Below are 13,067 nucleotides of genomic sequence, written 5' to 3' on the forward strand. Positions count from 1 at the left end.
CCTGAGCTTATTGACTTTCTATCTCTCAAGTTTTGATGGGACTCATGGTTGTTCATAAGCTATCATGTTCTAGAAATTGCATTCATGTCTGATCACTTGATCAGTTTGCTACACCGGTGACAAAGGTAACTCAATTGTTACCCTTTTCTGTGTAAGCCACACCAGAAATTGATCAAATGAGTGCTTTCATGCACACACTATACGTTAGTATGGACAGAAAAACGCCCAAACATAGTCCTGATAAATATTTATTTTTAATTTTAAAAAAATGTGTTGTTAATTTGTGTAATCAATCATCCACAGGATCATAAAAGTTGCACAACATCTATCAGCTCCATCATTTTTAGATGAATCACACAAATGACAGCTTGTCTGCCAAATCCCAAATGATATGGGGTGGATGTGAGTTGGGATTTGAATCAGAGTTCATTTTGAAAGATTCCATAATCTGGCAGCTTCTCTGCTTATTTATCATGCCTTTTGCTGCTAAAACATTATCACTGTCTATATATTATAATTGTCCAAATATAATAATTGTCAAAATATTATAATTGTCCAAACATTATAACTGCCCAAACATTATAACTGTCCAAACATTAGAAATGCCCAAACATTATAATTGTTCAAATATTATAATTGTCAAAACATTATATTTGTCCAAATATTATAACTGTCCAAACATTATAACTGTCCAAATATTATAGTTGAATTTTTCCTTAAATATGCTAGACTTTCTAAGACCACATTAACAATTTTGAGGACATCAAACACCTCAAATCATTCTTGATTAGTTTCATTAAAAATACAAGAATAAAGCAAAATGAAATATGGTATGCCTGTAACAACCACATGCCATTTAAAGCTGGAAGTAATATGTTCTGAACAACTTATGCCTTGTGCAAACACAATATCACATCACTAGTAGATAACAGTCTGACTCAAACCATTCAAACTCTCTTGAAACATAGTCAGTCCATATCATTCATTAATTCAACAAAATGAATCATAATTGATACCGTAACGATGTTCACTGAAATGAAGTGTCCAACAAATAAATTTCCAGAAACTGTAAAGTGTTTTTATTTTGTTTTGATGGACATTCACAATAAATTAAAGCTAGCAATTGGTCACATTTTCTCGCGAGGTTTATTTAATCACACAACTTGAATTTTAATATGTAAATTACAATTAGAAAGAATTTGGATATTATCCAAAATAATTCAGTCTCCAAGTTGGACACATCAATTTCTCTATGACCTGCAGCAGGAAACATGAGACTAATTTCATATTCATGATCAAAGCTCCTACTCCAATCATAATCATGGTGACTGTTGACTTCACTGTCGGCCTTTTAAGAGCTGAATTTCTCCTTTAGGAACTTGCAGACTGCCTCTGCCTCACGAGCCATCCAACTGGCATTGAGGCGGATGTTCTCACATGACTGCTGAACTGTTCTCTCTGCTGCTGGAGCTGGATGCCCCTCAAAGAAAGACTGAAGTAGAAAAGATAATTACAGTAAAACCAATCTGATGTAATCCACACCTGAAACATCTTGAAATTATGCAATATGCAAATACAGTTTAACCCACTATCCTAATGAACCTCAGGCCTCTCAAACACTATTCACGGTGAAAAGATTATCTGGTCTTGATGATGTCTGGACATTTTACTGTACCAAAATTCTAATCATAATCATTATTTTCCTTTCTATTTTTCCTGACTGATTAAAAGATATTAATTCTACAAAACAACTCCAACGCTGACATACTGGTATACTTGCTAAAAAATGGTCCAGCTATTTATTTTATGAGCTAATGAACCAATCTATGTGTGGTGATATATTAAATACTGTATTCCAAAAATTGAATGCTGCTTATTGGCTAAAAATCATTACTTGAAAAAATAACACAATTATTTGGAAATAACTTGACAAATGCATAACAGCATAGCTTGTCAAATGCACAACAGCAGGATTGAACTTAATACAATTTCAAGTTTATCACAGTTTGCTGCATAAAGACCACTAAATGTAAACAAAGAGTTCAGATACTCATAGCAGGCACCTGCGAGGGTATTTCTGTTAAAATCTAAGGCATCCAGCACACACCTGTCCCTTCATAACTGATGCATGAAGTGGTCAAAATAACAAAGACCGCACTATAAGCGAGAGCACAAGTTACTGTGGGGCCTCTAAAAAATGAATAAGTATATGCTATAACTAGATATGCTAAACATTGAGAAGACTGGGGAGCAAAACTGTCTAATGGCTGGAAACTCATTTTATAATCGCACTGTGAACAATTGTTAGCAAACAGCTTTTTCTACTGAAATTGTTTCCTTTTTGGTACAAATTACCTGCAAGATTATTTAAAACAGTACTCAAAGAGGTGTACATCATCGTACTTGCAAAATATTGCATCTTACATCACTGCTTTTTGCAGAACAAAACTATATTCCTTTTTTTAAGAACCAGGTACATTTAGTTTGTAAAAAATATTGCTGCTGTGATTTCACTGCAAGTAAACAGTGAAACTTTTGCTTATCGTTGAGCAAATCTCATTGCCAATTCAATAATTTTAAGTTCACAACAAACTTTGGAACTTGTTTCTCCATAGTGAAACATGTCTATAAAACAAAGCTTTTCATTTCCCAAGCACTCTATTTGCTTGGCTGCCTTTCTATCTTTGATAAAATCTTTGAATGACTATGGTAGTTTATGTTACTTACATCATTAATATTCATAACGGTGTTCAAGTGGTCCACTGAAATGAGTTAACCTGACACATGACCATGACCCTAGCACTTGTGCAGGTAGGATTTGCATGCTTATAAAATTGTATTTATTCCATTTGATTTGATACAAAAGATGTAATTATAATAAAAACACAAAACATGTCTGCATTTAATAGGTTGTAACAGTACAACAAATACATCTGCAATTCAAAATGCAGTTGGTAGTTAATTAGGATCTCGTAGAAAGGCTCACAGACATAGCTATAATTGTAGACTGACATTTTTCACACTTGAATACCAAAGGATATATCACATTTATCTTAAGTACAATGAAACTGAATGAAAACATAGAACTAAAACACAAATTAAACTTGACAAAACCTTTTTAATTGGTATTTATGCATTAGTGACATATTCATTAACTGAATTTTCATCAAATAATGTTATTTACAGTGTATGGAAAATTAATTTGGTAGAGGCAATGTAACAAAAAAAAGGACCTTTTCAAAGCTTACAATTTCATGATACTGATTCCAGTATTCAGGAAGTAAACAACATTTTTAACAATAAAATGAGTGATGTACCAAGGTTTCATAGAATAACTGTTATTACAATTTTCTTCATGTTCAACAAGTAAGATTCAATTCTTTTACACTTTTCTAGAAATAAAAATGGGATTCATGCTGACTCTAAATTATAAGAAGGTTTATGAGTTATTCAGGTGGGAGTTTTTGCAGGAGATGTTATATTTCTTTCATCGTTTTAAACGTTTCCTCTTGGAGATATTCATTATTTATTATGTTTTATTATTATTATTTATTATGTTTTGCTAATCTTGTCACAATAGTTTTAGTGATTTGGCTAAACAATAATAATGCGATTTATAGGAAATGAATTAGTTTTCTGAGCTCTAAAGCAACAGACACCCACCCCCCAGTACAAAAGGGCCAAATATATAATGCACAAACCCTTTCTCAATTATTTTATCAGTCAGTTTGGGTGAATTTGTTTGCAATATTAGCAATAACTTGTCTGATGCATACACTTAAGTCATTTTTACCAATTTTAAGTGATGCTGGAATTTAAACAGGCTTCCTGAGAAAACTAGATAAAATGCTGTTTAACATATTTTCTCAACAGGTGCCTCCAAAAATCTGTAATAAATTCCTTGACTTTTAAAAGGGATTGCAATTATTAAAGGTTTGGGATAAAAATTATGCTTTCCACAATTTTCATCTATTTTTAAAAATGCTTTATGGGTTTTATTACAGGTGGATTTCTTTCTGTTCCATGTACAATGATGAAAATAGTAAAAGAAACATGAAAGCACATTTTTTATCAAAAGCAGCTGTCCACACAAGATCGCATAATGTCAACACATTTACATGTATTTTTCATGGGCATTAATTTTTATTGCCTTCAGAAGATTTTACAATGTCATTATTACTTAAATTTTTGGAGAGGTTAAGAAATCTTGTTTACACATAAGCATTATTGTTCATATGGTTTTAAAATTCACTGCATATGCAACACTTAACTCCATGAACATTAGCACTGCATAAGCAGTGGTACATTCTGACAAATGGCATCGAATAAAAAACAGTAAATTCAAAATAAAGCTTATATATTTAACTAAAATGGGGTACAACTCTAGAAAACTCACTATAGTGTGGAAACATAATAGTATGCACATTATCAAGTAATGTTAATAGTGTCTTTTTAGTTTGAACACAGACTGTGGAAAGACATTGGAGTAATTTCATCTGTACTTCAGGATGTACAACAGACCTGCCACCTCTTAGTAAGGCTGATGATTTTTTTTCTCCATAAGTTTGACCACTTTTCAATAGCCAAATATACTGCTATTTTAAAGTTAGAAAACATGTATTTTAAAACTTCAGAATTTGAAACTGATGCAGTGACAGTAAACATTATGTTCAGCTTAAAAGTTGGGAAGTACAAGTAGACCATATTTAAATAAAGTAAACTTCCATACACTTTAGTTCCAAACCCTATGCAGTTCAAGGGCTTGTTGCTATCTCTGAATTTGATGTAATTTTTTGAATATTTTTTCCGTTTCACATGATGACAGTATAAATCATATCTCCCACCATGAGACATACTCAAATCAACATGTGATATCCAATATGTAACTGTATCCCTTCCTACTTTTATTTATGAGAACCTGAATATTTCTCTGTATTCTTATGTACTAATTATTAAACCTTTTTAAGAAGCTTATTTTCCATTTTGTCTTCAACAAGTACATTCATGCCAACTCCTTGAAAGGTATAAACATAAATATTGCTATTATACATGGCACAAAAGCATAATCAGGGTGTAAAAAAAGTGTAAGCTATATATTTACATGCCAGAATTACAGCAACTAAGAAAAAGATACATTTTGCTACAAACCTGGTTCTGCAGCTGTCAAAATTATTGTCACAAAGGGCAAAATTCATATGGATTAGAACCAGAATACAAAACAGCAAATATATTGAAAAATTACCTATAGTCAGCACTCACTTCATAGTCTACATGTGTAACTTTCGCTGATTGTTTATGAAATGGAATTCTCCAATGATCATGGTCAGGTGTTCAGAGTGCTGTATTACATTACTCATATTATTCTTTTAATGTTTGCAAAGCAATGTTGATTTGACATTTTTTCTGATCCAACATGTCTTTAAATTTGAAAAGTGTTTCATCTGGTGCCATTTTCTTTTTTTCTTTTTAAAGCATAGACTGGTCCGCTAACTAACTAGCCTATCAATATAATGAATCTGTGAGGCAAACTTCATATCTGAAGAAACCTGTCTGATTTCTTGGAAATGGGTCATATAAAGTTGCTATAAAAAGCAAATAAATGAAAGTACTCTTGCACTATTCTTAAGCAGCAGTCATCTTTTTAAGAATATTCTCAAATTTATATAAGTGGAATTAACAGACATTGATTTTGATCTTCCACAAAAAAGCTGAAAGTCTGAAAGGAGGGTTTTGGGGTCCTCCCCCAACTAGGTTTTGAGGGGCAGTGCCCCCGATCAGGGGGTCCAGGGGGCCAAAGGCCCCCATCCAAAAATGCATTTTACACTCATGATGCAACTAATGTTCATAATATATAACAATATAATAATTTGAAAAACTAACCAACTTACAAAAAATTGTCAGCTTGAATAATTTCACAATATTTATTGTCACATGAATTTGTTCTCCAATACTATTGGTGCTTAAGTTATTTCATGTGCATGTCAGTGTTCACATCATAATTAAGTCAATAATTAGGCATTTTTTGCTGCCAACATATTATACTTCTCTCTTTTCATAACAAATTTGTAAAATAAACACCCAAGTACATCACCGATATACAAATAATCCCATATATTCACTTGTCTTGTTGTCCACTGGACAAAACCTGTTGATATGCCAGTCAAGTTCTTTTTGCGGCTTTATCAAAGATTTCTTTAGCCTTCCTTTTTGTCACCAATGATTTTGTTGGCTCAATGTGCAATCATTTCTTTTCCTTCTCAAGGAGAGCCTTTTTCCTTTCAAGCTCCAGCTTGTATTGGTGACATGCAGTGTGCATATTCTGACAGAGGGCTACATATGTTCTCATGCTGTTCCAGACTCTTCCAACCACGACTTCCGTAATTTATATCCTTATTGCGGAGGTCACAAAATGCCAGTCCTCAAGCGTTCAGTTTTCTTATAAACTGACCAACTAAATTTCCATCGATTTTTGCTCCAGCCATTCCCATTTCCATACATTTTTTTAAACCTTTATCTAAATTTTTCGTGTCATGGTCTCTCTCAACAACTCGGGCATTTTTTTTTAAGCATGCTTCTTCTTTATATTGCCATCAGTTTCATTTACACAAAGATTCACTGGATGAATTTAAACTTTTGACCAATCAGAATACTCTTTACGAGAGTCGTGGGCTAACTAATATATATGGCAATACATTACAAGGGTTATTGCGGAATGGGACAGAACAGACCGTTTAAAAGACCGGACAAAACCCAGATCGGACAAAATAAAAATAAAAAAAGGACTATATCAAGAAAAATTGGATTCAAATCAGGAAAAAAGAGGAATTCCGCTTTAAAACGGAGAAAAATCATGTCTGAATTAAAGTGTACAACTTAATTTGGTGAAAAAAACATAACGATTACGCCAAATGCATAATGGTTGGTATGTACGCAAATACTGCTTGCTAGATGCCATTTATAAAAAATTCTATAATCAACAGTTTGATCATGCGGATGCTTTGCATGAAAAAAATGTGCAGTTCAAAGCATCTGAAAAGTTAGTCTGGTTCTCTTACTAACTCTACAATATCTAATCTAAAAAGTTAGTCTGGTTCTCTTACTAACTCCACTATATCTAATACAAAACCCAGATCCAAATCAAACATAAACAAGGGAAATATCCAGATTTTACCGCAATAATCATATTTCCGGAGTTTTTGCTTCTATTCTTAAGTCTGAATCTTCACTGTCATTTTTGTAAGACTTACAGCAAAATCATATGGGTTGGAAGGTCTGTGTACATACGTGGCAAACGGCTCATAAAGAATGATTTACTCTATTTCCATTAATTCACAAGTTATCTAATTATGTATGTGTATATACATACCTCAACTTCCTTGGCTTTTTCTTCAGTCACAAAATGCTCTGTTGTACTCTGAAAAATACAAAAATTCACAGATGAAAGCCATCAAAAAATGCTGCAATCTTTTAAAAGTATATTTGCCCATCCCCCAACCCCATCTTCCTAAGGTGTGCATTCAGGATCTGAAACCTTCAATGTCATCTAATTATCTTCATGAAACATCAAACTAAATATGATCATTTCAATCAGTGCACATGGAGATAAGGTTACAAGATGATTTCCTATAACTTACAGAAAACAGGACTGTTTGACCAAACTCCATATTCTCAAACCTTCATACTCATCTAGCCTTGTGAAACATACCAAGTTTGATGACCTTTCCTATAAATAATGTTCAGTTAACAAGGAAAACTGACAGAGACAGCCATGATAAATAACGTATCAGCAAAAGAGCAGATATCACCCATAGTCATCCAGCTCTCTCCATTCCTCAAAGACTACAAAGATTTTGCCAAAATTAATTGCTTCACTTAACTATTATGCAAAATAAAGATTCTACTATAAAGATATATAATTTAAACTTAATTTACTTAATTTGCACATCAAACTCTAGCACCTCATTTCTCTCTCTCTCTCTCTCTCTCTCTCTGTGCCTCCTAACACTGTTCAAGCTCAAGTCACTTGCAACAGAATGACAATTTCTGCAATGCCTCGTTTCTCCAGTTTTAAACTTCAAGCTATTGAATAAAACATCCCATTTTAGAAAGAAATAACATGTGGACAAATTAACTGATTATTAATCATAAATGAATTGTTAGAGTAGACTGCCAACTCCCAACACTAATTCCTCAGATCTTAATTAACCAGCAATTAGAAATAGCTGCCTTCCCATGCAACCTGAAACCAGCACTTTGCAGAAAACATTCAGTAGCTTGTCAAGAACCTTACTAGTTATTTCAATTTAGCTGGCTTGAGGTCAAGCAGGTTCTGAAAGTTAGTTTCAAGCACTAAATTGTTAACCAGCCAAATTTTTCTAAGCTGATTTGTATTATTTTCCAACATTAATGCAGCAAACAACTGCACCAGTTGCAATTTAATGATGGACAGTCTGCACAGGCACCATAGGCAGTTCAAATTTGAGTTGAAGTGCTGCTGTATTAACAGGTGGAGAAAGAGAGGAACTGCTAGCAAATCATTAAGGGTTTGGAAAGATCTGATAAAATGGATGAGGGTTTTGACATGTCAGGGCACAAAAGTCATTTCACATGAGTGAATTCATAACTATAAAGACATCCAAAATCCAAAATTCTGACTGGGTCATTTGTCCACCATTAAATTTTCTATTGTTGTTCTCTGCCACTAACAATAACTTTAAAAAAAGTAAAAAGTGGCAGATAATGATTTTATCTAAATTGTTAATTGAATGTGCTGTCTGAGTTGATGGAAACGACAATCTGGAGGCAATGTGGTGTCTGAGTTGATGGACACAACAATCTGGAGGCAATGTGGTGTCTGAGTTGATGGACACAACAATCTGGAGGCAAATACTATAGTTGGTAGATTTTTAAAAAAACATATTATAGTCTATATCATATCATCCTGATGAAGTGGGAGCTAAATGCTTTTCAATAAGGCACACCAAGGAAGCTGACCCATGCTGGCCTGGGTGGGTACTGAACCCAAGACTCCTAGATTAACAAGTCTGTTGCTCTATCAATCGAGTTACTGCTGTTCTTGGCCAACACTGATCCCACTAATCTTTCATAATCCAATCTATAGTTCTTCCTCCTTCCTAAGGGGAAGGGAGAACAAAAGCAAATTATCTGGGACTAACAAAAATCAAATTTTATCATTGATAGTTTCTACCATAAGCTTTGTGACCTCTAATACTCATGAAGCCTAAGATATAATTGTTGTTGTTGTTCTTGGGTTTAATGCCATTTTTCAGCACAAGATAGGCTATACATGGCAACCAGTATAACTGGTGGAGGAAGAACCCTGGAAAACCCAGGGAAGAACCACCGACCCATGAGAAGCTACTGGCAGGCTTTCCCACGTACCCACGTACAAATGCTAACTGAGCCTTGGACTCGAACCCACGCAGACAGAGGTGAGATGGCAGTGATCCAGAACGGTGAGCGCTTTAGACCACTCAGCCACTCGGAGCCCCCTAAGATATAGTAAACAATAAACTAGTTTCATCTGTAAAATTTACTTCCACAAAAAATAAAAGAAGAAATAAAAACCTGGAGTCGAAGTCATGTTGTGTATGTGCTACCTCAGATTTTCACTCCCTTCTCTCTCTGTTATTCGAAAAGAGCAATCAAGTCTTAGTAGTATAGAAAAACGATAAAGTTATGGAGAAGATATTATTATAAATATAATTTAGCACTTTGTGACCAAAAAATTTCAAAATTTAAGTGATCTAACCTTAATTAGTCTTGGCAGAAGGAATCCACTCTCGTATCTCCTGTACAGTTCCTTCCATTGGTCCTTAACAAACTGCCAAGCCAAATCACGCCCCTTCACTGACCCTGTCACACCAGCTATCACAAACACGGTGTCCTGTGACCTCACCTTGTCCTAGCAAAAGCATGAAAATAATGTGTGCTAAATTCTTAACTGATAGTTATATCCATATTATTTTCCTTGTTGGTAGAGGGCATTAGTAAATGCAGGACAATGCTTGATGGAGAAATTTCTAATCTTTTGGGATAGGTCTTTTTCTTATTTTAAAATGCCAAGATGAGCACTTTAGACCACTTGTCCACCCAGGGCTGTGTAATATTCACCTCATTGGCAAGAAATATTTTGCACAATCAGATTATTTTTATAGAGGTTTTGCTAGTGTATCTAACATGGATCTTAAAATGGCGGGAAAAATTCTGTATACAAGAGTTTATTCATGCTTGTCATGAATATAAACCACAAAGAAGTAACTAATATATGGCGACTTACAGACATGGCAAATTCCAAGACTCTCTTAATCAAGTTCTCGTCCTTCACCACTCCGAGTAGACGGCTTATCCTAACCTTTTCTTCCTGCATGCTGGCATCATCATACAGCTAAAAATGAAAGAAAATAAAATCTTGTATAATGGTGGTAAATATCACATTATATATACTCAGATGTAAGATAAATTCAACTCCATAGGCCCTTTCTGCTATTTCTTAATACACTGGCAGATCTGGGTCTATGTAGCTCATTAGGAGAAATCAGTAGAACAAACAGCACAGACCCTGATCAACTGGTGCAATATGTGATTGCAGATCAGAGTCTATGTTGTTTGCTGTTGGACTCAACTTATAAGTGAGTATGGTAGATATCTGCAGAATTCTATTTTTTAAGACCAACCCTTGAAACAAGTAAATCTTCTGCAAACTTGGGGTACAATAAAAATGCAGCTGCTTAAATATAATTTTTTAAAAAAGGGTTATATTTTTTATTTGCAAAAATTTCTTCCTAATTCAGTTTTAATTGTGGTAACATGTATAAAAACCATGACAAATTTTTCATGTCATGGGTCTTGAACTATTCAGCTAGGCATGGCATACAAATCACCAAAGTGTGTACTCAAACTCACAACTATCAGCTTCCAAGGCAATTCATTGATGCTACATGCTAATAACTCTAACTCACAACTATCAGCTTCCAAGGCAATTCATTGATGCTACATGCTAATAACTCTTAACTCAAAACTATCAATTAGCTTCCAAGGCAATTCATTCATGCTATATTCTAAATAACCCAAACACACAATTATCAGGTTCCAAGGCAATTCATTCATGCTACATTTTAAACAACCCAAACCCACAACTACCAGATTCCAAGGCAATTCATTCATGCTACATTCTAATAACTCAAACCCACAACTATCAGGTTCCAAGGCAATTCATTGACTCTACATACTCAACAACTCAAACCCACAACTATAAGGTTCCTGTTTTATGGGGCGAACAAATTTTCCAGGAATTCAGGATAAGACCATTTTCATTTAGGATCAACCAGATAGCATCAGAAGTCTACTGGTGAAAACCCCATGACGATATAACCAACCATTTAGGAGACTCTGGCCACTAGGATGGTTACATTGTGGGTCTATTGGCATCATTTTTCTTTAGGACCTAATAAACACACTGAGAACTTCTCTAATATAAATACAGTGTCAAAAAGACTTTACATTTAAGAGGAATATTTATAACAAGATTCTCAAGTATTCTGGACATCAGATCAATTTAATTTTGGACCAGCAAGACAATATAAGAAGTCTTCTGGTGAAAACCCCACGCTGATATGACTTTCCATTTCTTTTGAGCAACAATAAGAAAATGTTCAAGATGGTTGCCATCACGGCTCTTTTTGATATCAGTTGGGTACCATTTTCACTTTAAATAGGACAATTAGACACCACTAGCAGACTAGCACCATGCTGATACACCACTCCAGTAGTCTATGGTACTAACAAAGGTCATCCATCGAGTACTGTGTCTCTTTTATGAACTGAACATTTGACATTAATAAAAACAAAATTTCTTGTCACTGGAGTGTAAATGATACATTATAAAGGCTACCTTTTGTAACAATGTAGTAGTACTTAGCAGAAGCATCCCCTCATAAAGTTTCATGATTTTAGGGCACGAGCACACACTTAACCAGAGCCACTAATATCTGAATATACAGGTCACAGTGACCTTTGTGTTACAACAGTGTGGTACTAACAGAGATGCACTGTTCATGCTCAAATTATAAAACCTAATTATTTAGGTTTCATAATTCAAGCACGAACAGTGCCTAAACAGTGACCTTCAAACATAAATTTAATCAACCCAGTTTAGTGTGAAATAATGGGTCACAGTAATCTACATTTGTGATAAAGGTGTATCCCCTCCACAAGTTTAATGATTCTAGTGACTAGTATGTATACAGAGCAGACCTGCCGACCGTGATGAGACCACCCCAGTAAGGCAGTTATTTTTTTCCATAAGTTTGACCAGTTTTCAGTAAGGTGTAATAAAATATCATAAACTGCTATTGCAATGCTAAACAATTTATTTAGAAGTTTGGTATTCAAAACATGCAGCGACGGTAAACATATGTTCAACTGAAAGTGTGTAGAGTACACACAGACCTTATTTACCACTAGTACAGTTGTACAAATTCCAGTTCCAAACCCTATGCTGCTCAATGGCTTGTTGCTATCTCTCAACTTGACATAATTCTTGGAAATGTTTTACATTTCACATGATGATAACAACCATATCCCCCACCACAAGACATACTTAAATTGTCATGTGATGTCCAATAAATGCAATTGTGTCCCTTCCTGCTTTTATTCACAAGAATATGAATATTCCTTTTTATTCTACTGTGCTGATTACTAACACTATTTAAGAGGCTTATTTTCCTTTTCGTCTTCAACAAGCATCGCTTTCTGGATGACATTTTAAATATTCTATAATCAACAGTTTGATCATGCAGACACTTTGCATTAAAAAAATAGGTGCAGTTTAAAGCATCTAAGGTATTTCTGTAAAGTTAGTCTGGTTCCCTGACTAACTCCACTAATCTGATATGAAACCCAGATCCAAATCAAGCACAGATGAACCAGTTATCCATCAAAATCATAAGGGCTGGCAGGTCTGCAGAGAGTACAATGAACTATATGGTCATGACCTGAAACAAAAACAACCTGGTATGAAGTCAGGTACGCTCCAAGTTAGCCCC

At 34.5% G+C, this 13,067-nt stretch overlaps 1 protein-coding gene across 1 annotated transcript in view; it reads right to left on the reverse strand.

Annotated features, from left to right (window-relative positions):
• Positions 1-235: 235 nt before the first annotated feature.
• LOC149789988 (puromycin-sensitive aminopeptidase-like) overlaps positions 236-13,067 on the reverse strand; it is a 58,041-nt gene continuing 45,209 nt past the window's right edge. The window contains exons 18-21 of the mRNA XM_089972068.1: positions 10,301-10,408; positions 9,773-9,925; positions 7,367-7,414; positions 236-1,492 (exon numbers count right to left, since the gene is read on the reverse strand). Of these exons, the coding sequence (XP_089828194.1) occupies positions 1,352-1,492; positions 7,367-7,414; positions 9,773-9,925; positions 10,301-10,408 (450 nt within the window). The 3' untranslated portion in view covers positions 236-1,351. The remainder of the gene's footprint in view (positions 1,493-7,366; positions 7,415-9,772; positions 9,926-10,300; positions 10,409-13,067) is intronic.

This window comes from Sinohyriopsis cumingii, chromosome 10, assembly GCF_028554795.1.
Source record: "Sinohyriopsis cumingii isolate HCF-2022 chromosome 10, ASM2855479v2, whole genome shotgun sequence".
Classification (NCBI taxonomy): domain Eukaryota; kingdom Metazoa; phylum Mollusca; class Bivalvia; order Unionida; family Unionidae; genus Sinohyriopsis; species Sinohyriopsis cumingii.